This window comes from Vidua macroura, chromosome 5, assembly GCF_024509145.1.
Source record: "Vidua macroura isolate BioBank_ID:100142 chromosome 5, ASM2450914v1, whole genome shotgun sequence".
NCBI classification, from domain to species: domain Eukaryota; kingdom Metazoa; phylum Chordata; class Aves; order Passeriformes; family Viduidae; genus Vidua; species Vidua macroura.
In genome coordinates, this window is record NC_071575.1 from 17,262,079 (window position 1) to 17,288,480 (window position 26,402).

Below are 26,402 nucleotides of genomic sequence, written 5' to 3' on the forward strand. Positions count from 1 at the left end.
CAGGTATCCTGGAAAGCTCTTTGTTTCCCTAGCAGGGAATTTTGTTACTCTTAGGCAGAGTTCCATGCCAGATAAGTAGACTTTTGGAAGAATGAGATAAATGTACTTCGTATAAAACCAGAAGGTTACTGCTAGTTCTCATTGATAATAAAATTTTTCACACAGGATGTTCCTGCTAGTAGGCAGAGAAGAGTGAGAAGCTCCTGCATATGTAAATTTACTGAAAACATGAAAATTTAATGTCCAGTAGAACTATTCATAAACTGGATTTTGGGCTACATGAAAAACAATGTTCAAAATAGTCCTTTTTAGATCTAAATGGAAAGTAGAAACTATTGCAGTAGTCAAGATGAGCACAGTGGTTATTTCACACTGTCAGCATAAATCTATATGTATGCTAGTCAGAATGCTTTTACATTTTCATTAGGGGCAGCCCATTTTGCAAAGAAATGCCAGAAAACCTAGGTCTGTTTTTTCATGAGGAACTGAGATACTCTTTGGAGCAAAAAGAGTGCCAGTGTTCTCACTCTTTGTTTATGTTGTAGCAGTTTACTTAAATCTCCCAAATGTCTTCAAGTCTGATAGCTCTGCAATGGTCTTGAGTCAGTGGCAGATCGTAAGTGTACAGATCTTGGGTATGTTCACTGCTAAGAGCCTTTGTGTAAAGGAGAAAGAGTGTTTATCTTCCCCAGGTCCTAGCACAGAGGGGCAGGGGTGAAAGCCCATAAATGAGAACTTGTTCATTTTACAGGACCCTTTGGTAGCAAACTACACAGATAAGAGGAAACAGCCTTAGAATGCACCAGAGAGAGAACAAAATGAGTGATAACATAGGTGGAGATGCAAGTGCTTGTTCCCCATGGAGCAAGGGAGCACTCCCAACTGTCCTGCTGGGTGCTTGAACAAAATTTCTTATTCTTTTCAGGCAGGATAGGGTTGGTTCCAGTATAAGCAAAGGAAGCTTAAATCTCTCTGAGAGTCCTGGATCCCTGGAAAACCTCTGGAGTGTTATTCCCAGCTATGTAATGGATGGGATGCAGAGTCAGTCCTGAACCAATCTTGTAAAGTGATGTGAAGGGCACTTTGCTGGAGGAGGTAGGCTGCTGGAGGAGGTAGGGCAGTCATTCCTTTCAGAATTCCTTTCGGGTTGTAGGAGTCTGTAGCATCTCACTGTGTTCTTCGTCTTTGGAAGCCTGCAAGAGCAGAGGGGATGTCTTTTCCCTTGATGGAGTCAAAGATTATCCCTCTTTTGCAGTAGCAAGAATATTGGTGGAGAGAAATAGAGCTGCTCCTTGTGAAAGAGCACAGAGCCTCATTGAGAGGAGTGACTAGACAGCTGGCCACCTCCCTTGATTTGGAATGACAAGCTGTAGAAGCACTTGGCATTAGAAAAGCAAAGGTCTCACCACACCCACATTCTCACTGGTGCCTCACCTGCCACAGGTATGTGCATTCAGTTTCAACTAAAAATATCTCAACAGGTTTGAGGGGCAGGAAATGGTTTCTTTATTGTGGCTACTCCAGAGGGGCTGGGTCAGAGGGTGTTTTTATAACTGAAGTGGAATAGGGAGTGTCTGGAGATGTATTTGGGCAAAACAGAATTAGCAGCCAGCCTAAAACAAAATCTCTAGCTGATCTAATGAAACGTGAGGGGAAAAGAATGAAGTGAGACCTGTCTCTCTCTGAATAAATGTTCAGAAAAGACCCGCACTGGTATGCACGTGGCTGCATACTTTCATACAACAACTCCTGCCAGTGTGTTTGTTCAGTCAGGAGGGCTTTTGAGGGGCAGTTCTGAAGCACACCCCTGCACCCTCTGGAGTTTCACACAGCAGGGAGCTGAGTGGAGGATTAACCTTAACATGATGTAAGGTAGGATTGGGCTAACACAATTTGTCATATTTTATGGTTGAAACTCAGGTGAAGTTTCAATGAAAGCTGCATTCTCAGAAAACGTTCAGTGGGGATGTTTGCGGTTTGAAACAATTCTGCACTTCCAAAGTCCATAATGAGAAAGTGATTATTTATATGTTTGTAATACATATTTTAAATTATGTTTTATGGTTTTGATTTTTAGTACTGTGTAGTTGAGTACTTGGGGCAATAACAAATAGGGATAGATTGTCTTTCATTTAAATGTTCTACAGCTAACAGAAGTGGGTCAACCCTTGTGAGGGGAGAAGTAAAATTAAACATGGATGTTAGTGTGGCTAACTAACTTCAATGTAAGTGACAATAGCTGCATAATAGTAGCAGTCCCTGGAACCACCCAGTGGTCCAGAACAGAAGCTGCATTGAACTGACCCATCTGAAAAAGATTTGGCCATATCAGTTCCCCAGTGCCATGCACCTCGTGCCCAGGGGCTGCAAGGGAAAGCATGGGCCAGAAAGCACAGCTGGGAACCAAAGTGGGCAATCCAGGGCCTTTTTCTGTGGCAGCAGCCTGAGCCTAAATCTTCTAAAAGTAATGAGGCACACATGAACTCATTCAAGGACCTGACAGCCCATATCTCCCCCTGCCCCCAGAAAGGGAGAGATAACTAAAGAGGAAGAGCTGAATGCCATGACTTTCTAGCAACACCACTAACTTGTGCTGACAAGAGTCTCAGTTTAGGAGGAATTCTCAGAAGTAATTGGCAATCTGAAGGCCTTAGTTTACAAATCAGGACTGAAGTTAGTAAAAATTTGCTGTTTAACCAAGCACAGAAGAAGGAAAATAACAAAGATACTTAAAAGCTCTTGAACATACCTAAGAAAGAGTGGAATTCATTGCATGACCTATGAAAGACACAGGCATGCACCAACTACTCTGGTGATATATAAATGTGAAGTTGTGGTTTGCCTGCAATGACATGTAAGGAGCTTCTGTAAACATTCAAGTGAGCAATTAATTATTGTAAATGTTGCAGAGTAAATGCTGTAAAAATCCAGCTTTGGTGCCAGATGTAGCTCATGTAGTCATTCTGAATTCTTACTCCTGTTCTTTATGTACTTAGTAGAATTTTCTTTTTTTGAGGGGGGAATCCCCACAATAATTGTAAACACAGAGAATAAGAATATGAGTTCCTGACAGAATCCCAAGATTTGGAGTTAACTCCTGAACTTTAAAAAAAAAGGCTAAAAGATACTTTCTTAGTTTTCAGATGGCTTTTTCTCATGGTCTGACTAGGAAAGCTCCTTTTGAATAACAACATTTAAAAGGGAGAACTAAGGAAGTTTTGTTCCTCTGGCACCTAAGAAATGGAAATGGTTACTTGATCTCTGACCCAAGGATGAATACAGCCATGCCTCCAGTGCTGTATCTCTTCCTGAGGACCTTTCAAATACAGAAACTTAGGGTGATGACAATAACGCTTTCTCTCTGCTTCCAAAGCCCCCCTGGGGCACCAGTGTTTGCCTTCCTGAACATGGTAATCGAGTATCTGTCATGCCTCATGGTAGGATGTGTTGGACTGTGCCAAGGTCATGCCTAGTTGTGCAATAGAAGACAGTGGCACTGTGCAGTTTTTAGATGTTGATATTGTAGGTCCTCAGGGAGGGGTGGATGCCTTTGGAGCTTGTTCAACACTTTTTCAGGGAAGCACCTACAAGCCTGAAGCTGTGTTTCCTAGAGGTTAATACAGGGTAATTTTGCATGCCCAAAGGGAAGAGAACTCTTTACCTTTGCCTTCTCTTCAGGAGGATACTCATCATTGCAGAAATGTACATGGTGGTCTGTTGCCTCTCTCTACAATAAAGTTGGGATAGAACTCATGTAAAAGGCTTCTGCCTTCTTTTGGGCTTGTAAAGGTTCCTGAGGAAAGGGAAATGTAATGTGGGCTTCCTATGCAAAAAGTAGAAAAAAATTTTTCTTGTGTCTCACAGACACCATTGCTTCTGTCCATCACTTCCTCCTCCCATTCTGATATTTTCAAGGAAGGTAGGTTTATTGGCATTTATTCCCATTTGGATTTAAGTTTTCCCCCCCCCCCCTTAATCATGCTCAAATTTTTTACTCATAAACATGCTTCTGTGTAAAGGAAAGCAAATAGCAAAACTTGCTCTGCAGGTTATCTGTGTGATATAGATGGAGGGACTGCATGATAAGGATGAACTGCTTTGGTTATGCAGGCTTCCAGAAAAAAGGACTCCTTTGTCTGTTTTTTCAACATTTGCTCCATCCCATGAATAAGGCTAAAGCATGAAATTTATTTGCTTTGATGTAGGAGAAAGTCTTTTGCAAATAAGAGCCAGAGTCACAAAGGTACCTCTTTTCCTGCAGCAGCAATGTAAGGATCCATGGAGCAAGCCTAGGAAAGAATGTGTGGAGAATAATTCAGTTTTATTTAAAGCAACAGAAATTAAGGTACCCCGGAGTCATCCATCTAATTGCATATACTTGGTCTTCTGTCTTAACTGTAGCTCAGTTGAAGGGAATTTATAACAGGAAATACCCAGCCTGATCCATCCTTGACAGCTTCTGTGCTCGGTGTATCATCAGCAAGGAAGTAATGCTGCTTATCCTTCAATATGTATTCAGAATGATAGATTTGCCACAAGTGAGTGATTTCTTATTACTGCTGCTCGTGTGCATGGTTAGAGGCTTGTTGAGCCTTTACCCTGGTGCCTGCCAGGGGCTGTCTTTGGTCATTAAGGATTAGTCTTCTCTAAACACAATCAACAACGTGAAGCAGACAGCCTAACAGACTCCTGACAAAGCAGCTTTCCATGCCTGTAGTTGCAGGTTTTGAGATGCTTCTTGGAGATCCTGCAGAGCTTTGAGCTATTTTTCCATTGGATACACTCAAGGGATGTATGTGTATCTTAGTTTAGTCTTCCTCCACCCATTGGTGAGAATTTCTTCACTATTATCTAGGAATCTTAGAGTTGCCTTCCCTATTTTCAAAAAGAGTTTAGATAAAAATGCAAACTTTTAAAAATGAAAAAGGCTGTTCTCTCCAAAATGGACAACATAGTGAGGAATGGTTATAAAGGGTCTGTGGAAGAAATGTCAGATTTTTTACTATGTTCTCTCTAAAATCTAATTGAGACATAAGCACAGGCAGATGTGAGGTTATCTGGCTGGCTGTAGCCAGGCCTTCTCATCTTGGATGACTTTGTTAGAAAGCTCTTCATTGCAAAAAACCTGCTAGTGTTTTGTGACCCTTTGGTTCTTCCAAAGCTGCCACTCAGATATGACTTCTATACTCCAATTGTACTGTTTCTGTCTAGTTCAGAGGGTGACTTCTTGAAGATCCATTCTCTGTATACCAGGCTATTCCCTCCTCTTTCAAATGCTGCCACTTGGTCTGTCTGATGAACAGTTTATTATTAGTGTGGAAATTTCCTCCCCATCAGGGTTGCATTAAGCTGATGGGTGGGGGGCAGAATCACTCTCACTAATCTTGCTCTTGTATTTGCACGGACTGTTTGTGATTATGTGACTGCTGTGTCCTCTGAAAATCCTATAGCAGAAAATTGTGGCTCTCAGATTTAGTAGAAGCAGCAAATGTAGGGGAAGACGACTACTGCAAGTGCCCTGTTAGCTTTCTGTTATTGATGAACCTGTTGTGCAATGGCAAGGGAGCTTGCTGGAGGGCATGATATCAGTTAAATATTTGATGAGTGTCTTTATCTCTGTATCTTACACATACAGCCAATAAGGCTTCCTTTTTTTCTTTTTTCCTTTTAACACAAGCAGCCCTTTGGAAAGCTAATTGCTCTGTTCTTTCTTGAAAAGGAAGGTGGAGCCCCTGAACTGGCATGTCCTCTGCCAGTCAGAATAAACAGATTAAAACCTTTGAGAACTCTCCTCCTTTGTCATGTTCTTTAGTTTCCACTACTTTAGCCCCACTACTGAGGCTGGGGCAGCCTCAGCTGGAAGTGTCCAGCTTTGTTAGCCCTTTGTTTCTCTGACCACCTGAGATCTACAGGACTGTGTATTACCAATTCATATGGAGAGCACAGAAAATGTGCAGGTGAGGATGCTTTTGTGCCTCAAATGGCTTGTGGGTTAATGTCCAAAAATATGCTGAAGTCTGTGAAAAAGACAGTGCTGTAAGTTATTGACACGTGAAAATACAGGGATAAAGATGAGGATTGATGGGTGGAGCAGCCCTCTTTTCCAGCAGGACAGTTAGTTTGGATCAAGTTGTTATCTCTCTTGGTGGGAAAAGACTTTTGACAAATAGAGAACTGAAGCCAGCCATGGTTGGGTGACCTTGCTTTGAAGTGACTTCTGTGATCTGGATAGTCATTTCCTCGGCTTTCATGATGGCAGGACAAATATCTAAATTTCTGCTTGCTTTGCCAAAGTAGAGCCATGAGCCTTAAAACTGGAAGCTGTGATCCTTAAAATGAATTCTGTATAGAGGGAAACAGCTTGTGAGCTTCTGTGCTGCCCTGGGTTCTGCTACGGCTGGAAGGCTTTTCTCCGTGACTGACGTGGGCGATGGGCTGAGCCTCGCGGCAAAAACCAGAACTGCCCGACACACAAGGTGCTGGTACAGCAGAGCAGGTGAGCCCGCCTGCTCTGCATGTCAGCAGAATCCCAGAGGCACACTTTGCATCTTTCTGCTCTCCTGAATTGGCTTGCTGGATTGCATCATTACCCAGCCCGCTCCCATCATTTGATCAGATAAGGCTTACCAAGGGATTCCATTAAGCTTTGGAAGCATTCAGTGACTGGTATCTTGGGACAGTGGTGCTTGCAGGTACATGAAGTTAGGGAACCACCTCTCCTGTGACTGAGTGACGGGGAATCTCCCTGCACAGGCTGGGGTAAGGAAGCCCCTCTGCCCACGAGTGCCTGAGTGCAGCTACCCTCCCTGCCTTCAGGCTTTTCCACATGGACTGACTTGTTTCTTTGGAAGCATTGGCCAAGGTTTCCCTTCACATAATTAACTGATAATGATGTGCTTTGTTTCTTCAGCTGGCACAGACCTGCTGACTTCTGCTGAGATCCTTCTCAGGCAAGATTTCCTCTTGCTCAACATGTCCCAGAATGTGTTGCATTAGTAAGCTTCCACTATTTGGTGGTTTTTTTGGGACCTCCAATCTTCTCACACCACCTTTAGCCTCTCCTACATGTTTGAATCCCTTCCTTCACCATAGAAGTCTCATGTATGCATCCCCTTTTCCAAGCACCTTCTGCACTCTCTGCTGGCTTGTCCTCAGCCTTGGCCCCCCAAATAGCCTGCAGCCAGGCCTCCTCAACAGGACTGTTTCTGTGCTTTGCTGTTCATCCTGCATTGCAATATGGTCCTGCAGGCTTTTTTCCTGTCTGTTTAACAGGTGTCTGCCCAAGCTGTTTGCATTCAGTTCTGTTTTTTGTTTTCCAGAGTACAGGGAAGATGTGAGATGCCTCAGGAGTTCCAATGTGGCTCTCCCTATCTTAATGGTAGTTTAGGAAACACTTCTGTGCCTTGAAGCCTCTTGCCAGAAGAAGCTACTACAACCCCTGTGCAGGTAGAGGTTCCTCCACTGCACACCTGCAAGCATATCCCACCTCAGTAGTTAAGGGACTGGCTGGAATCTATGTTTCCAGGTGCTCTAGAAGATACCAAACAAGCAGGTGTATGATAGAAAGTAACAGAGATCCTGTTGGGCTCTCTAGGCAAGTCTCTTATTAATTAATGTTAATTTTGTTAATTAATTAATACTGCTTGTTAGGAAAAGATGGTTTATTTATATTCAACAACTTCTTTCAACTCATTACTTGTAGTATTCAACTCTTTTTGATAAGTTACAAGAAGGATGGTTAGATTTAGGGCAAAACAATCAAAATTTTGTGCTGTCCTGCAAGGTTAGGATACATCCTAACGAGTAATAGTTTCAACATGTCATTGTTCTGCTTGATGATTATAAATGAGTAGTTAAGAAAGTCAGACCTCAATTGGCCAGCGGAGGTTTTAACCATGCACACATCTAGATTAACCACTCCGGAGATTGGGGATTATCAACTGTTACGAAATAGCAGACTTTTTTTTAAATTGGAACAGGACTGTTAACAGATGCTGCATTTGCTAAAGAAACCAGATTGTCGTGTAATACATTCAGAATGTGTGCTTTGTTTGGCAGAATCGTGCATGTGGATTGCTACTTTTCTTTGCCGTTACCTCTAGTGACAGCACACTGCTGATCAGACAGGTGAATCATCAGAGGCTGGATTTAGTTTTTATTTGGGTTGTTAAGTAAGAACTAAGTTGGTTTGGTTCAGTTCTGGTTCAACACAGCTTCAGATCTACTGTCTGTGTTCAGTTCTGACTGAGGGAAAGCTAACCCCATGTACTGTAAAATCTCATTATAACATGAATCCCATGTGGATCACAGCTCTGTAATTTGATAAAACCCTTGGAGCAATGGTATTGCTCAAATCCATAGCATATGTGGGTAGGATCGCTTCATTCACATACAGCACAGGCTTTTTTTTTTTTTTTTTCAAATTAGTTCATGCCACATAGTGGGATGTGTTGTGTGCCAAGCAGAAGGTCTGTGCTAAAATTTGTAGTGATTCTTGGTGCCTTTTAAAATGTAGGCACAAAGGCACTGAATTTTCTGTGTGATCAAATAAACCTCCCCACAGGTCCCAGAGAGGGAATAATGTTTGCTTGTTGAAATGCAGCAGCACTACCTGGTGCCCAAAAGCTGATGGGTCTTATCGTGGGTGAGGTCCCATCTGCAGCCAGGGATTCCTGGAAAAAGCAATATATAGCCTTTTAAAGAGAGCTACTCGTGTTGCAGTTGGTATTTCATGACTGCAAACAAGTGTCTGTTATAGCAGTTTGTTCATAATGAACAAGGAAGGGGTTATCGGGCAATGCAACAATTTTGGAAGAGAAGAACCTGCTGCAGAGAGGCAAAACTTCTCTTTGGCTTATCATGCACACACCAAGCGGCATCCCTCATCTCTGATGCTTTCCTGGATTGCTCATACCATTAGCTGAAGCTGTGTTTGCATTTCTGAAGAGGTTAATTGGCAATTAAACCTCCACTCAACTCTTCCCTGGGGTATGGCTGTCACTTACAGTGTCACTTTTGTTTGCCAAGCAAAATAGCCAGGGCTGCTGGGTCTGGAGAGCAATGGGGAGTCCAGGGGCTCCCATGGGAGGCTTGTCCATCACACCCAGTAGCCAGCTAAGTGGCCCAGGAAAGAAGCATAGCACAGCCAGAAAGGGACTCCTTAGGTGGGAATTACTGGTCCAAATGGTTGCACAGGACCTCTTTCTCTTCATACTGCAAGCCAGAAGCTTTGTAAACCTTCTCTATATCAGCCAAGTCCCCTCCATTTGGCTATTAATAATGACTTCACACTGATGTTCTTCCTCCTAGCTTAGGGAAGCTCCTGGGTTGTCAAGAAGTTTGGAAGAAAAATAATCAATGCCAGGGACATGGCAATCAGTTGTATTTTTTGTCTAGTTCAGACCTCACCTTCTCCTAGCCCTGGGCACAACATCCAGTCGGGAAATTCACATTTAACAGTTTAATGCTCTTTTCTAATCCAATATTGCTGCTTGTCATTGTAAACATGTCAAGTTTACAATATCTTTAGTGACCATAGCTAATGTGCGATAGCAAATATTTCCACGGGCTTATCTGAAATCAGGAGAGGAGTTAAATGAAGCTGGGAGGTGAGACAAGGAAATTATCCCAGCAGCAGATCAAGAGACACTTTTGAGTTCTGACAGCTGGCCTGAATTGTCAGTGGAAATTTCCATCTGAACTTTCAATGAAATAATGGACTTTTGGTCAAATGAGTGAGGAGAGTATCTATGTATGTGTGAGTGTTTAAGACTATATATTTGAGGGATTCTTTTTTATTTGCATGAATCAGAAAACTTAAAACAATAATAGTAGGAATTTTATGCACAGACTGCATTTTTCAGTTAACTTTCCCTTTGAGATTTCCACTCTTTATCATGAAAGATTTAAAGGGAGAATAATTAAATGGATTACATTAGGCCTCTGCTTCAGTTCTCAAGTACTTAATATCTCTGGCTAGGATTCAAATCTACGGCCTCAAGTGCTCCATCTTTAAAAAGTGGAGCTAGTGAACTAGATAGCATTTAAACAGTGCACATCTTTTGGATCTGGCGTCCCAAAGCAAAGGAGACCTATTGCAGAGGAACAATAGGTAGATGTGCTATGTATCCTGCAGTGAATTTTCTATGGAAAACCATTTTCAGTGATGCTTCTGGCTTGCAATTGCCCGTTCTCTTTCTCAACCTCCCTGACTGCCACTTCCAGTCCTGGCTTGTCATTGCCTTTTGCTCTTCCCCCTCCTAGCTACCACTTCCACCAACAGCACCCTCACACCTTGCAAGTCCTGCATTTTTATCTAGTTTTAGTAGACATTGCAGCCACAGAGGCCAAAGCATGGCAGGCAGTGTGAGGCTGGGTGTGGCTGCCGGCGGGGTGTGTGTGCTTGCACACAGGTATGTGTGTTTTTGTGTGGGTGTGTGCCTGCCAAAATTAGGTAGAAACTGCAGAAAGAGGCCTCATTTTACAGAAGCCAACAGGAATGCTATCAGGCCTCTGAAACACACCCATGTTGTTGGTATGTCCCTTAGAGAGCTCAGTGTCTCTGGTGATACTTGGAGTTGGAGATTTCATAAAGCATCAGTTGTGATTAGCAAGTAGGATGGAAAAAAACTTGAGAGACCTTAATACTGATGCAACAACCAGTCACTTCTGGCACAACTGCATTAAGAGAATCATTTAAGAAAAGGGTTCTGGTGGGAGGAGTAAAGAACTGAAATGCAGTCCTGGGCCTCCAGTGAGGCAGTATCTGGGGATTCTGTGTCTGTGTTGTCCTCAGAACTGGAAGAGCAACCCACTTGCCTCAATACACACTATGATGGAGAAAGCAGTGGAAGGAGACCTGCATGCATAATCTTGGGCCAAGTGAAAAGAGGGTGGCCAGCAATATACTGGCCTTTTAAATGGAGGATACTGAGCTCTGTTGCCCAGCCAGCTCCATCCTCCACCCAGGATGAGCGTCCTAAACAATCATCTGGGTTCCCCCAGCACTGGTCAGATCCACTGCTGTCTGTGCACAAGATGTCCAGGCTTCCAGGACATACCATCTACCTGTGCCAGAAACCAGGTGTTTCCCCAGGCTCCTGGGTTGCCACAGGGAGGGGAGTCCTCAGGATTTGAGTGAAAAGGCATTTTGTGCATGCTGAAAAAATGGCCCTAGCCCTAGCCTGATAAAAGCACACATCCTTGCTTTTCTTTTATCTCATCTCTGAGCATTTGCAAGGCTGTATTGGTCTTTTTGGCATATGCAAGCTGAGCCGGGGAAGGATTTGAGCATGGACCAAGCTAGTACTCTCCTGATGGATGCTGACATCTGAGTGAGGCCTTGAGCAGCCCTCCCAAGATATCTGCCAAGTTTTATGGTCATCTATAATCAGGGCCAAGCAACAAACTTTATCTTGAGTGAACTATCAAGTAGAAGTGAGGCATTTGCTTTATAAGTCATTTATATATAATCTGGTAACTATTACTCACTGGCATGTCTGCCAGGTAAGCACTGGCCTGGCACTTCTAACAGTCTCCAGCTCTAACCCACAGGAACACAAACCATCTCCCCTCAAATCAGAAGCACCCACAGATTGTAATGCCCATGGCTCCTGGGAGATGGCTGTGTCTGTGGAACATAGCAGAGCAGGCAGATGGAGTCCCCAACTCCATCTGCCTGAGCTTTGCTGCCAAGCCCCTAGCACCCCAGAAGAAAGGGCACAGAAGATAAGCTCTTTCTCCCAGGACTGCAGCAAGACATCCTTCAGTAGGGCTGGCACTAGAGCATTGTATGTTATCATGTTCTTTGCTCACACTTTCCTGAAGCCTGACTAAGATTCCCACTGTGGTTCTCCACGTGGCTCCTCAGCAACTCTCCAGCTCCAGGAGGTGACACTGGGATTTGTGACACTCAGAACATGAACTGCCTGCCCTGGGGACCTGCTCTAAACTGTAAGAAAATATTTGGGATCAATAGGCTGTGAATTCAATTACTTGACCTTAACTTACAATTGTTCCTTATATTTTTCTCCCCTGATGCTCATTACTGTCAAGAAAAATCATAGCATTGATTAAAGGTTAGTCTGCACACACTGACCAAAACTGCTGACTTCTTCCCAGGCCCTGATTCTGCAGTCAGTAGCAGATTTGTATGTAGCCATTTCATAGAATCAGTAAGGTTGGAAAAAATCTACAAGATCATCAAGTCCAATCAGATGTGTCTAATTAAACATATAAACACAACTGTATTTTTGATAATTTATCTAGGAGAGACAATATTGAGCTTATGCCAGCTTTTATGCTGGCTGCAGCGGGACACAGATCTGTACTTGCATGAAGCTTGTTGATAAAAAATAATCCAAAATCTATCAATGTTTTTGTTTTTTTCTTTTCTGACGAAGTCTAAAAGGGAGGAGTGATTTATGTTGGATCTCAGCTTTTCTTTGTGCTATTGTGGTGGTGTTTGATCCAGAAGCAGTAAAGAAGAATTTTCCATATTATTGAGCAGGGTCGTTTTTGTGTGCAGCCTGATTCCCAGGAATGCTTCCTGCATGGAAGCAGTCTCCTGCAGAACCTCTTACCCAAGACACTGCTGGCAGGAGAAATCAGATTCCAGGGCAGGATGGCTATCTCAGAATCTCTATTGCCAACAGCCACCCATGAAAGAGGGAGCCTGATCCTCTCCCAGCAAGAATCTCAGCCACTCTTTGCAACCTCACATCCCATAGTGTGAAGAGGACAAGGAGGGAAAAGGGGAAACTACTCCAGACACAGTGGGCAAGGAATGCCAAAAGGAACATCATTAGTGGCCGGACAAGGGTGCCAAAACCAGGACTGGGACACAAGGAAAGCAAAGGCTGGCTCCTCCTGGAGTGCTTTGCTGAGAGTCCCTCTGTCATGTTCCACTAGCTAAAGATGCAGCCAGACTTCCCATCTATCCTAAATCATCACCCCAGCCTTGGAGTCAGTCTTTCTGGGAGAGAGCAAGTGCAGGTCCTCCTGGATCTTCCCTGGCCTGTCTTTCTTTCTAGGGGTATGTTTTCAGATCCCTTGTTTATTGAGAGTTATTTTCCTAAAATGTCTGTTTTTATACAATAACCAGTCGTATATATCAGGGCAACTTGCTGCTTTGGGAATACATCAGCATAAAAGCAGATGAGGTTAATGTCATAAAGGAGGGCTGGAGCATTCTTTGCTGAACTGGTAAGTGGGTGGGCACAGGAAACTACATGTAGAAGAATGGCTCAGTTGTCATGAGTGAAATGTTAATCAGCATACTGGTGAAAGTCCTAAAGGAGGTGATAAATCTAATTCTTTTTTTTTTTTTTTTAATTTGTTCATGACCTTAAAAAGCACCAGTTTTATTGTATGAAAAGGCTCTTCCTGGCCAAAGTGATTACAGTCACATTTTCAGCTGTTCTCCACATAGTTCTGCCCATTCTTGTTCCAGCTTCCACACTTGTAGAATATGAAAGACTGTGATACCTGTCCCCATGGGACAGGAGCATGTCCAAGGCATGAACTCAGCACATGTTCAGCAGGTACTCCAGGAGCTACCCCTTACCTCTGGGTTTCCAGGTACCAGGCTGTTCACACCTGGGATTGTGTGCAGAAGTGATCCTGTTTGCAACATTGCAAGGGCATCATGTTCCTAGTGGAGGACCAGGCAGTCCATTTCCATAAGCAAGGTCTTCTCACCAGTTAGGAATGCTGTAACAGTTAATTCACAAGTTTGAAAGTTTCTGTTTATAGGATATACTCACTAACATTTATTTCAATATTTTAATAAGTTTCCTTGTCCTCTCCTTGACCAAATCTATCCCTTTCCCAGTAAATGAAAGTCCTCTACCAGGAATTAGGGCATTTAGGAGGCAGGAAGAGAAAGGAGTTGGCCCAAACCTGCTCATTTAAAGAAGGGAACCTCTTTGAGAGGAGGCAGCAATCAGCACAGAAAGCAAAGCATTGTTACATACCAGAAATGTTTGTATTTTTCCTGAGACTGAAAATGGCACGGAGCACAGCATGCAGTTTGGAAGAACTGATAGCTGCAGAGAAAAGTAAAGGCTGTGAAGGACACCAGAATGTGTTTCTTTTGCAATTATTTTAGATAATACCTACTTTTTTGGTGCAACACTCTTCATTTCCAAAGGGAAACTATTCAGCTCTTAGAGTCTTAGAGTTTTTGGTAATCCTTGGATACATGCTTTCAAAGGCAGAACATGAGGGATTCAAGGACAGGACACCCAGGAGAAAGTCCAGTATTATGCAAAGAAATGACACCCCCTCCCTTGTCTTCTCTCCTGTCTAAGGCAATGGTGCCCTGAGCTGGCTGGCTGAAGACCCATCATCCCTGTGCCAGGCTTTCCAAGGATGTCATAATGTTTATCCCTGAACTGATTTAAAGATGAAGAAAATGGGTGGAACTTGCTGTAATGTTAGCTCAGAATGACTGTGATAAGTACTGCCAGGGGGATATTTTTCAGGGAGCAAGGCTGTTCTTATGTTATTAAGCTATCTGTTTGTGCACAGGTAGCTAAGCAGAAGGAATGACACAAACCTATTCACAATGCAGCCAATATCACTGGTCAAACATAAACATGTTATTTAGACACATTCCAGAGCGCCATGCACCATCTCTCCCCAGGCATCTGCTTGCCATATTACTTGTCTTAATAAAAGATGCTATCTCAGTCCCTGCACCTCCCAGACATGCTACCTTCCCCACGCCTGGCTGAGCTGAGGGGGCTGCAGCATTCTGCCATTTGCTGTGACACTGAAGCCAGTGGAGAAGGGCTGCCCCAGGGCACTGGGTAGCACTGGGCACTCCCACCCCACAGGAGGGAGCAGAGCCAAGCAATGCCAGCAGCAAGAAGGGGCAGGGAGCAGAGCTGACTCAGAGGGAGAGCCCAGCCCTCATCCTGCTGCCTGAGAACTGGGACTTGTGGGTGCCTGCTGCCCAAGGGGTCAGACCCTACTGCTGTCCCTGACTCATCTTGTCAACTATCCTTCCCACTACCAGCAGCCAGCTTTCTTGTCCAGGGCTGAAATATGGCCAAAGCAAACAGTTTTGCTACTAACAGCTTCCCACCTAAAGGAACTTCCAGTATTACCAGCATTTTGCTACTGGATTGTGTTTCAATTATTTTGGAGATTTGCTATGCAATTCAGCTGTCAAGTGTAAAGATCTGTATCATTCTCTTGTCTCCATCTCTATTGGAAAGAAATTGGTAGTTCTGAGGTGTGATTTGGTTTGTCTTGAAGCAGATCAACTGCAACTATCCTGGAAGTGCCCCTTTCTCTCCACCAACTATAGTGGGAATCCACATGACTGCCTCCAAAGAAGAAGTCTGCTCTGTAGACACCTAGGAGTCAATTTGATTGTCCATACTCTGCTGCCTAGGGCCATTTGGGATCTTCTGTGTTATTAGAGTGAACTAATGCTCCAGAAGGACTGATTCCCACAGCTCTTGTATCTTATATGCTATCCTTATGCTGTTCACTGAGTAACAGGTAACAGAGCTACAGCACCTTCAATTAACTATTTATCCATGCTGCTGTACCAGAATTAAGTCCTTACAGTGGACTAGGCACTTATATATCAGCTGGCCATCTCAACTCTGAAACAGCCAGGGAGATTGAGCACTCAATCCATTTGCTCTTACAAAGGTGATTTGAGATGCCTGAGGGTATCCAAAACATCTGCACAGGACTGCCAGATCTGATAGAGGAGGTATGGGAAATTTATGTGCTCCTGCAGTGGTCACTGGAGGTTGAGCAGGAGACACTGGGGCATCTCAGATGATGCTATGCTGGTGTGCAAGCAACTAAAATGAGGCCCCAGGCAACCACACCTGGGAGCATTTCAGGGTACACAGAAATAGACACCTGCATCCAATTAGCTGGGACAGTCCTTCTGACCTTATGGCTGTTTGGGAGCTGAGACATTCAGTTCACATTTAGGTAATAACCATCAGACATCTAAATTTAGGTGCCTCTATCTGCAGGTTACATCCTGTCCCTAAAATGAGGTGACAGCTATCTCACCTTTCTGATGTGATCACTGTGCCATTTGTACTCACACCTGTAGACCAGTAGTGTCTCTCCACCCTCCTTGGCACAGCATGAGAGCCACGGACACCATGTCTCACACTACAGTGAGTCAGCAGCCCTCAGGCTCCAAAATCGCTTGGGATTGTTTTTAAATGTAGCCCCATTAGCCTTCTGAAAGTACAGGTTATGTCTGATGACTGACTCTTATGGATTTCTCAGGCATTTTGAAAAATGTCCATGTTACTTTTATCTTTTCTTCCCCTGATATAATTTGACATGGTCTATTCCATGAGGTTTTTTGTGTCTGTGCAAATGTAGGGAAATAGCTGGCAGCCCATAATGTGCTCTGACAAGATGCAAATAGGCTGGCAGTGACCAGTGACCTTTGAAAGCTTCTTTGGATGCTTTCCTAAGACAAATTGGGTCCCACTGAGATGATGCTAAGCTCTTCTCCATCTCTACTTATTTTCTATTCTCATTTTTCATAACTGCCTCCTTCTTGGCTGGCTCACTAAGCCCAGGACCTGCTTTAAAGTTTAGATTAATTTCTTGGAGAGAAACCTGATATGTCTTTTCCTAAGAAGCCTCAGGATTTTACACAGGATTTTATTTGAAATTAAAGTAGGAAGGACATGAAGAACTGTCTTAGGGCTCAGTATGGCTCACCCCACAGTGACTGCACTGAGTGTTGCCTTTCACTGGATGAGCCACTCATCCCTGCAGGTCCTCATGTACTTCTGTGGGGTGTGGAAGAGAGGACCCTCTCGTATGAGTTTTTTGGCAGTCTCCACATGTGAGATTCAAAAAGGATCAGCACCAGAAATAAGCCAGAAGCCCTAAAACAAACAAAATTAACAAGCAAATGAGACACCTGTGGGCACTTAGATCTCAGCACAGGCATATGCAGCTGCTCTACTCCACCCCTGGTTTTGGGAAGGTGCACAAACTTCGTGAGGTGAGGAGGATTGTTAGGTCTGGGGCTGTGTGTGTAGGGACTGAGTGCTTCATGTGAACAGGCCTTGATGTCAATTCCTTAATCAGGATAATGAAATACTCCCAGTGAGTAATATTTAAAATAACAAATGAAGTCACAAACACATTGGATATACTCGAGGATTTAGATGGGGTTGTGCTGATAGGTGTGTCGGGCCAGAGGCATAAAATGTAGAGCAAGGGGGAATTTGTCATTGCCTTTGCTCATTAACTGTTTGGGCCAGCAATTTGGACAAAGTGACTCAGTGCTCGCGAGCAGGCAGAACTGAGCCTTCAGAAAGCAAGGCTGGTCTGAGTGAGACACAAGGAAAGCCAAGCCGCCCTTTTCAGGAAAGAAGCCGGTGACTCTTACTGGCACAGGTGGAAGGGACAGGCAGAGCAGACGTGTCCCCGCACGCAGACGCAGCACCTGCTGAGAGCCCGGAGGAAACAAACCATCTCCGGATCCAGGCTTGCCACTCGCTCTGGGCACTGCGGGCCGCTCACACACCACAGCCTCCTCATCGCCTACTTTGCAGTTTATCTGCCGAGAACGCAGGCAAAGACACAAAGGGCTCGGAGCAGGGAGGGGACGCACTGCTATTCATAGTCGCGGTCCCCACCCACGGGTGCCAGGAGCCAGACAGGGGAGCACCTTATCAGGTGCCTGACTGAGCAGCATTCAGCGCCGTCCCAGGGCTCCATCTCCACCCCGACGCAGGGGTGAGTGCCCCGCTGACGTCAGGAGCCCTTACTTCATTTCCTGGCACAGGGGCCGAATTTTCACAGCCGTGTCCTGTGGGAGAGGAGAGGCGGTGGAACTGGAATAGGCGTGCTCTGCCCCACCTCCTCAGCCCTCCAGCTGTTAAAGCTCCCAGGAGCGGCGGGCGCGGAGCTGCTGCTCGGCCGGGGTTGCGGGAGCGGAGGTGCCCGGGTCCTGGTGCGCTGGACAAGTGCCTCTCCTAGACGGAGCCTCCCTGCTACCTTCACCAGACAGGACCCAGAAAGGTAATTCAAGGCAGTGTTTTACAGGATCCAGGTCGGGCCTGCCTTCTCAGCTGGGTTGGGATGGCGTGCAGGACCATGGCTGTGCGGGGCATGGGGTGCCACAGTGAACTGAGAGTGCCTCCCGGCCTTGACTCTAAGATGGGACTGCCAGCTGGAGCTGGGGAGACGCTCCCGGGAAACGATTTGAAATTTCTGGGTGAATGGGTGTATTTTATGTACAAATACCAATGAGAAAGGAGGGTCAAGTTGGAGGGAGAAGACTCCTCCTCTCTCAAGTGAGAGCTATGATTTGGGGTGTGCTGTATAAGCTACCACAGCACAGGCTTCTTTGCATAGAGCCCCTGCAGAGCCCCTTGGAATTCCTAGACACTGCTGTAGGGGCTGGATGAGCAGACTTAGCTTCTGGGAAGCAACATTCACCCAGGAGACAAGGTAGAGGCTCATCATTCCTTGCAGGACATCTACTCTGGACAAGGAAGGCAGTAAAAATGGTTGCAAGTGGCCCAGTTCTCCAAGTCAGGAAGGTTATTTCCGTCCCATTTGTTCCACTGGCCGTGGTGGCTGGCTGTGGCAAGCGCCACTTGCAGTCAGCACCATTCAGGAGCCAAAGCTGTGGATGTGCTCCGTGCTGTCATGAGGTCACTCACGCTGGTTCTCTGGGCTCTTCATGTGCCTCAACAGTGAGCACCAGTCTGTATCTGCCAGAGCTGTGAACACATAAGCTAATCTAATCAACAGTAAATATCTGTGGATAAAATTTTAGAATTTTCTCTCTAGAATTTCAGAAAGGTTCATTATTTATTACTCCAAATTGTCCAGATAACCCAGCTATCTGTGCAAGAGATCATAAATCTCTGTTTTTGTGTACATTGGTTTTGAAAACTCCTTCATGTCTTATCCACTTATTCCATTCTCTCTATGGCAGTCCAAAATTCCTGCATATTTGAATAATTTGCATTTTAATGTAGCCAACCTTTTGAAGAGCTGTACATCTTTTACACAGTGAGGTTAGAAGATGGAAAAATATTTTCCCAATTCAGTTAGAAGCAGGTTCATTGAAGCATATGTGGGACTGGGAGTGAGTCAGTGGTATTTTCACCCTTTGTTCATCCCTTGGTTAGATCAACTGCCATTTATTAAAAACACAATCTGCACTCACTGAAATCTGCTGGAATGCTTTGAGAGCCAACTTCATGAGTGCAGTATGTTGTTCTGGAGCAGGAAAATTAAGCCAAATGGCATAGTGAGCACTAAAGTCTAAATTTTGCAAAGTTGATTTTTTTTTCCTGTCTATTAGAAAACCCCTGTTTTTCCAGTATGAGTCACCATTAAGGACTGGTTTGCTCATGTTTCATTGTGATATTGTATCTAAACTCCTCTTTTGATCAATTTTAGAGACTCAAGCCTAACTGAGGACTTTAGTATTTAGAAATCAGTACCTGGCCCCTAGGGTCTAAACTCTGGTACGTGCATAATGGGCCATGATGTGCCAAAGGCCCCCCTGTGCTGTGGGTTCTGCATATGCTTCAAGCTCTCAAGAAAGTAGGGAACTTAATTCCCCTAAACAGCCCACTTAAGCTCTCTTATCCCCTGGGAGACAGGCTTGCTCAGACTGCACTGGAATCCTTATGATGAGACAGTAGGAATGTGTTAGGGACCTTGACATCATTGACTTCATTGGCTTGTGGACTGCTCACACAGTGAGCTAACTAACTAACTCGGTGGTTAGTTCTCATGCAATGAGCAGCACTGGCTCTGACATGTCAGGCCTCTAGTCAGTGCAAGGTCTTGGAGAGGAGAGTGAGGTCTTTGAGACACTCCTTATTGCTACAGTGCCGTGAAGAAGGAGAAATATGAGTTCAGGGCTAGTGGTTGGTGGCCTGTATTTGGTGTTGAATTTGGAGTGAGAAGGGCTATGCTGGAGGCATCCGGATTAGTTATCTGCAAGGTAAAAGGTGTTAAAGTTCCCCTTCATTCATAACAGTAAACCAAAGCCAAAAGTTCCTCAGAGAAGGTAAAAGGGGGAAAACTAATGTAAAAGAAAACAAGTTCTTTGTTCTGTATTGTTCATCTCTGAATCTCCCTGGTACAAGGTACTGAAGTTGTCAGAAGAGTGTAAACTGAGTTATGACTACAGCTGTTTTTGTATCACAGAACTGACAAGGCAGCTCAGTCTCTGCACTGCAGGGCACCAAGCAACTGCCCCCTGCAGTGCCTCACCTTCTCCCTGCTTCCCACACTCCTAAAATGTTGCACAACATCAGGCACAGTGCAGAAGACATGTAAGGTGAATTGCCTCCTCCTGAGGGGCTTGGCTTGCACATGATGGAGAGCCAATGCCAAACTTTGAGATGACTCTGCTGCCATTGCACCATGTCCTTAGCACTGTGGTGTCCTTGCCCAGCGAGGTGGGGATAGAGGTCTGTCCTGCCTCTCCTTCCCCACCGTCGACAGTACCCAGATGGCTGAATTGACAGCCTGTGCTTTCTCTTTTTCTACAGCTTTGGAGAGGCTGTTCAAGAAGGCAAGAGGATGACAACATCACCTCCCCAAGGCTGCGGCAGCATCAGTGCTGACTACTACCTGCTCTGTGACACAGAGAAGGCCTGGGGGATTGTCCTGGAGTCACTGGCTGCAGCAGGCATCCTCATCACCATTTTCCTCATCTGCTCGCTCTTCTTCCTCATCTGCAAAGTCCAAGACAACAGCAAGCGGCACATGATCTCCATCTATTTTTTCTTTCTTTTAGGCACACTCGGCATTTTTGGTCTCACTTTTGCCTTCATCATAAAACTCAATGACAGGACTCGTCCCACTCGCTTCTTCCTGTTTGGAGTCATCTTTGCTCTCTGCTTCTCGTGCCTCCTCACCCATGCCTGCAACCTCAACAAACTAGTGAGAGGAAGAAAGCCCTTCTCCTGGCGAGTGCTGCTGCTCTTCATTGTCTCCTTTGCCCTGGTACAAGTTGTGATCAGCATTGAGTACTTAGTCACCATGTTTGTAAACCAGAGAGAAGAATTCCTGAATATGGCTCGGGAGAATACCAACAAGGACTTTGTCATGCTTCTGATCTACGTGCTCTTCCTGATGGCTCTGGCCTTCTTGGTTTCCATATTCACATTCTGTGGGCCGTATAAAAGCTGGAAGAGGCATGGGGCACACATCTTTGTCACTGTCCTGTTCTCCATTGCCATTTGGGTAGTGTGGATCACTATGCTCATAAAAGGCAACACGGTTTTAAGCAAACAAATGTGGGATGACCCTGTTGTGGCCATTGCTCTGGTGTCCAATGGCTGGATTTTCCTGATAATGTATATTGTCCCCGAAATTTGTTTCCTCACTGCTCCTCTGAAGCTAGAGGACTACCCTCCAGAAAATGACTTCTGCCAACCCAAGTTCATAAAGCAGGCAACTGGAGTGGACAACCGTGCCTATACCCAAGATGAAATTGTGCAAGGTACGGTGAAATGAATGACTCCACTGCCCCTCCAGCCCTAAGCACACAAGCACCACTCATGACCTAGAAGAGATGGGAGAGCTATAAGAAAAAATTTGAAGATAATAGGTGAATGAGAGGCTAGGAAAAAGCTTCAGACTGATGAAACTTTGGAAATGCACATGAAAATTAATCTCCAGACATGAGGGAAATGAGTGAGGACCAATGCAAAAGCTAAAGATGTGTAGGAGGAGTGACTGAGTAGGAGACTTGCTGCATGTCAGGGCTGAAATATAACTCTTTATGACCCTGCTATGTCTGGGAAGTCCATGTTAAAAATCAGGAGGGTTTTTTGTCTCTTAGTGGTGCATCAGCTCTTCAGGCCTATCTAGGTTATACCTTGGAGGTAATTTATTCCAGTTCTGATCAGGTTCCCATATCCATGTAAGAATGAAATCATCATCCAAAAAGGAGGCAAGGAAGTCTCTCTTTTCTGTATGAGTCTTTTGCCTACTTGGACAAAGCAAAATGTTTCTATCAATTGAGGTTTCCCAAACCTGTGGGTAGGAGATGTGATTCCTCTGGGCGTGGATTTGCTACTGGTATCAGTTCATCACCTGGAGCCAGACCCCCAGGTTTGTGAGAGAATAGACAAGAAAGGCTGTGCTCTCCCAGGGAATACTGTGAAGGGGGTCTTGTGCATACAAGTGGGAGGGATTTGGCTGGTGATGGTGATAGTAATTGTGAGGAAACAGGAGGTGTCTAAACTCCAAGGCCACCTGTGTCCTGTTATTTGCAATACCATTCATTCCTGCTTTCAGAAGGAAATATTAATGTCCTCCACCTACGGATTTTATAGGCCATTCCTGCCTGCACATTGCACAGTTAGACCAGTCTAAAAGCAGCTGCTCATGTAGCCACTGACCCTCTGAGTCTCCCTTGATGTGGTATTTCTGAGATACTGTGTAATGCTAATGCACTAACTTTCTCCTGCTTTTGTCTTGTGACACAGGAAATGTCAACTACTCCCCGTATGCTTCTCACTTTCAGATGAAGGTAAGTTAATGTTACCCCTTTCACCACATGCAGGCTATAGGCTACTGTTCAGGTGCTGAAAGGAAGGAAAGGAGAAGGGGCAAAGACAGATGGGCCTAGAGCACACCCTGTGAAGGCAGGCCTGTGCTTTGCATGGAGCTAGGTGATTCTGTGACATGTTCTTGGAGGTGCCTGTGGATGGGAGGAAAGAAAGAGCTATGACATGTCCAGGGACATGGGAAGGCAAAAGGGGCCCAATGTAAAGAGGTTATGTTTTTCAATGCTTTGGGATTTGGTACCACATAAGAAGTCCTCTCTTCGAGCACAGTTTCTACAGTAGACTGTGCCCTTTCCTCAGGAGAGTGTGCCTATTTCCTCAGCCCATGCCCTGAATGTATTCCCACCAGCAGACACTGGAAGTTGCAGTGCAGATCCAGAGCGGGCAGTCTGCATATCCACCTGTCCATTCACCAGTCCTCCTTCAGACCACAGCCTAGCCAAGTCTAGTAGCTCACATCATGTTCCCACATGGTCCCTCTGGTGACCTGTCTCCATCACAAGTTTGTTCTGCCAGGATCCTCTTCCACAGCCTTGTTGGTCACATTCTCAGGAAACCTTCAGCTCTGTTTCTCCCTTCCTTCCTTTGTTTTCTTTATAAGCCATGCTTTATTACTTCTGTCCAGTTTTCAAAGGTAAAGACTTCTGTGCTTCCTTTTCAGGCCATTGAACCCCAGAATGATTTCTCCATCCCTCGCCCCAAGGCCCGGACAAGCCCATACCATGACTACACTGGTGGGAAAAGCCCCATGTAGCAGCTCCACAGTGAGCAGAGACTAAGTGCCCCTCAGCAGAGGCACGGGGAATGGGCCACATGGTGACAAGGGAGATGATCCTGCAGAAGAATCAACCCACATCAGCAAAAAAAGGAGAGGGATCCTCTTTCCCCCACACAGGCACTTTTGTAGCTCCCTGTTATTCTTCAGACATAGCTTTCAGACATGGCCCTGGCCATCCTGTCCCTGCTCACTCTGTCTCCATGGAATGGAGCTTCTCTCTTCTGATGGAAGAGCATTCTGGCCTATTTCCAGCAGCAATGCTAGAGAAGCAGGAAGATCATCAGCTGGGTCTGTGACTGGCTTTGCCTGGCCTGCCAGGCAGGACCTGATTTAATCAGCTCATGGGGGTCCCTGCACCCCTCATCTGATGGGAGAAGAGGAAGAAGCAGGAGCATCAGCCCTACACATTCCTTCCTCCTGTCCACCCACAAAGACATCTCAGGTACTACTGAGAACATCTTTATCTATCCCCTGTTACTTTTGTGCCCACTCCCAGTCCTGCCTGGCTGTCCTCTGGTGAAGAAGAGACAGAGAGAGAGAGAAAGAAGACTCCATTTTTCATCTTGATATTTGCTTCCAGCACCTTCCTCATCATCTAGGGGCCATGCTGGAGGTGAGGAAGAAAACTGAAAGACATAAAACCATCTACACCAATTTAGCCTGACACATGTTCCAATTCATGTTCTAAGAGCTTCCTTTCCAGCTCTGGTTCCTACCTATGTGCCTCAGCTGAGCTCCCCAAGGTGCCTGCCCCTCTGCAAACTCTCCCTCCCCACCCCAGCCATTTCAGACTGTGGATCCCCAAAGACAAAGCCTCTTCCATGTGGCTCCTTGTGATACCCTGGTGGGATATAATCCTGTGAACCCTGGATCTCTGCTTCATCCTGAGTGTGTCTGTGACATTAACACAAACATTTCCCAAGCAGCCAGGTTACAGAGGGCATACACTCTTCTTCCCAGGCATGAGTGAGCAAAAGCATGTGTGTGTGGTGTGTGGACTGCACCCTGGTGATGAGCAATGAGTCTGCAGGGTTGAATCATTCTGTAACCTGCTTTGCATTTGATAAATAGCTTTCCATGGTATTTCATATGTAACTACAGAGAGCTCTCCAAGTGGGTGTGTGTGGTACACTGGCATCTGACACAGCTGTATATTTATTTAGTACTTTGTATATGGACTGTTCAATTAATAAAAACCCAAACAGCCTGTCTGTGAGAAACTGGTGTTTTTCCTTGGGAATGTGATTCCAGTAACGGCTGGTGGGGTGATAGCTCTCCATGGGTTGGAGTGGGCCCCCTGGGAGGTTGCATTTAGGGAAAAATGGCAGAGAGATGCTTCTTTGAAGCTGTCATTATGGACCAAAGGTCAGCTGCTTGAGGCTACAGAAGAAGGGATAGTAGCTTCTCCATGCTACTTTTCTTGAATAAAGTTGATTCAATGTTAGGAGTGCTTAAGAAATGAGGAAATATAAATCCAAGCCACAGCAAGCAAATGCCAGAGGAAAGATGTGAACTTCTTATCACTGCACGTGTCTGTATCTGCTGTATCAATACTCCTGTATTTATTCGCTTGCCTCTTGTTGGGTACTTGCATGATCAAGAATAGGAAAGGAGCTTGTGGGTATGTAATTCAGTTTGTAAAAAGATGTCTTTCTGATGTTCTGAATACATGTAATATTTTTATTTGAAAGTAGAAACAAAATCATATTAGTGCAGATGATGATGATAATAATTTTTAAACCTCCTGATAGTACAAGGCTATAATTTCCCTTTCTAGAGAATACTCTCTGATGAGATTCTGTATGGTGTGTTATGCTACCACATACCCTTATGCTTGGCAAGTAAACCCCTTCCTCAGGCACAGTGAATCAGGCAGCCTGGGTCTTCCCCACTCTGCCTACCAGCACTGAAGAGCAACACAAGGACATGTGAGGCTTCTGAATCCCTTGGCATGAGAAAGATTCCTCCTAAGGATTGGTTTTGAAATGTATCACAGGACAACTTGCCTTTTTCTAGTAAATTTGAGGTGGAAATGATCCCTCCTAACCGTCCCTCCTCTTTTTTCCACCTATGCATTCCACAGATGTAACAGAGGATGAGAGAGAAAACTTGAGGATCCTAATATAATATCGGAGAGCAGGCTGGGAAAAGGGTTTGTGAAGCCATTATGAAACTTGTTAACTTGTAGACTGAAGGTAAGAGGGATATGCTTGAAACAGTACCTAACTTTCAAGAAATTAGCTTTTCAAGCAGATGTGGTGTCATTGATAACTATAATATGTCCCAGGATGATTCAAAAATGTGTTGAAAGAGAGCCAGCTCCTCTGCTTCAGTGGAGTCTGATGGAGCAAAGGAGCAGGCTAACAAGAGAAAAAGGAGTGAAGCGTGCTCTTACCATGTGTTTTCCATATCCCAGACACTTACCAATTCCTTCACTAACTGCCACAGATCAGAAAGTACCTCCCAATGTGCCTTTGCCCCAGAGACAGCAGAACTAGGAGGGATGAGAGCCATCATATGCACTCCCATTGATTCAGGGCATGGCGATTTTCTTGATTATTTGGTTGTTACTGTGCATGCTGCTTGGCAGAGAATGAAAATCTCCTTCCGCAGATTTAAGAGTGCCTTTTAGAGTAATTTTTTTTAAACCTCTGTAATGACACAAATACTAATCTGCCCAGAGTTATTTTGCACTTGTTTGATATAAAGGCAGCTTTGTGTGAGAGCTCATTTAAATGCCAAAATAAACATGAGTTTCTGTGGAACTCTGCACTGCTGGCTAAAGGGTGCTGCTGTGCTGCAAGTTTCTCACACCTCGGAAGAGACTTTTGGAAAAGCAGCAGTTTCCTCTCTCCTTATAATTGAGCTTAAACCAAAGCAGCTGGCCACTTAATCACAAACACACCTGCCATGGAAATCCTAAACTGGTTGGGCCAGACATACTAGACCCAAAAGGAGCAAGTGAGTTGAGGAGGCAGGATCCTTGTACTGTTTCTTCTGAAAACCTGCTCACTGGGAGGCCTGTAAACCCAGTAAGGCTCATCCCTACCCTCTCTCCTGCACAG

General features: G+C 44.9%; 1 protein-coding gene across 2 annotated transcripts; it reads left to right on the forward strand.

Annotated features, from left to right (window-relative positions):
- Window positions 1–946: 946 nt before the first annotated feature.
- Window positions 947–24,544, forward strand: LOC128807975 (retinoic acid-induced protein 3-like). Of its 2 annotated transcripts, XM_053978724.1 has the most exons (5): window positions 947–1,095; window positions 1,256–1,443; window positions 20,532–21,487; window positions 22,479–22,522; window positions 23,221–24,544. In XM_053978724.1, the coding sequence occupies exons 3-5, from the start codon at window positions 20,563–20,565 to the stop codon at window positions 23,311–23,313; spliced, it is 1,062 nt and encodes a 353-aa protein (XP_053834699.1). In that variant the 5' UTR covers window positions 947–1,095; window positions 1,256–1,443; window positions 20,532–20,562; the 3' UTR covers window positions 23,314–24,544. The 2 variants fall into 2 exon arrangements, with proteins under 2 accessions (XP_053834699.1, XP_053834698.1); XM_053978723.1 differs by lacking the exons at window positions 947–1,095; window positions 1,256–1,443 and adding an exon at window positions 17,761–18,030.
- Window positions 24,545–26,402: the final 1,858 nt, after the last annotated feature.

Coding starts and splice junctions, on each gene's coding strand:
- LOC128807975 (XM_053978724.1), top strand. CDS start 20,563: ATGACAACATCACCTCCCCAAGGCTGCGGCAGCATCAGTGCTGACTAC. Junction 21,488..22,478: donor CCAAGATGAAATTGTGCAAG/GTACGGTGAAAT, acceptor CTTGTGACACAG/GAAATGTCAACTACTCCCCG. Junction 22,523..23,220: donor CTTCTCACTTTCAGATGAAG/GTAAGTTAATGT, acceptor CTTCCTTTTCAG/GCCATTGAACCCCAGAATGA.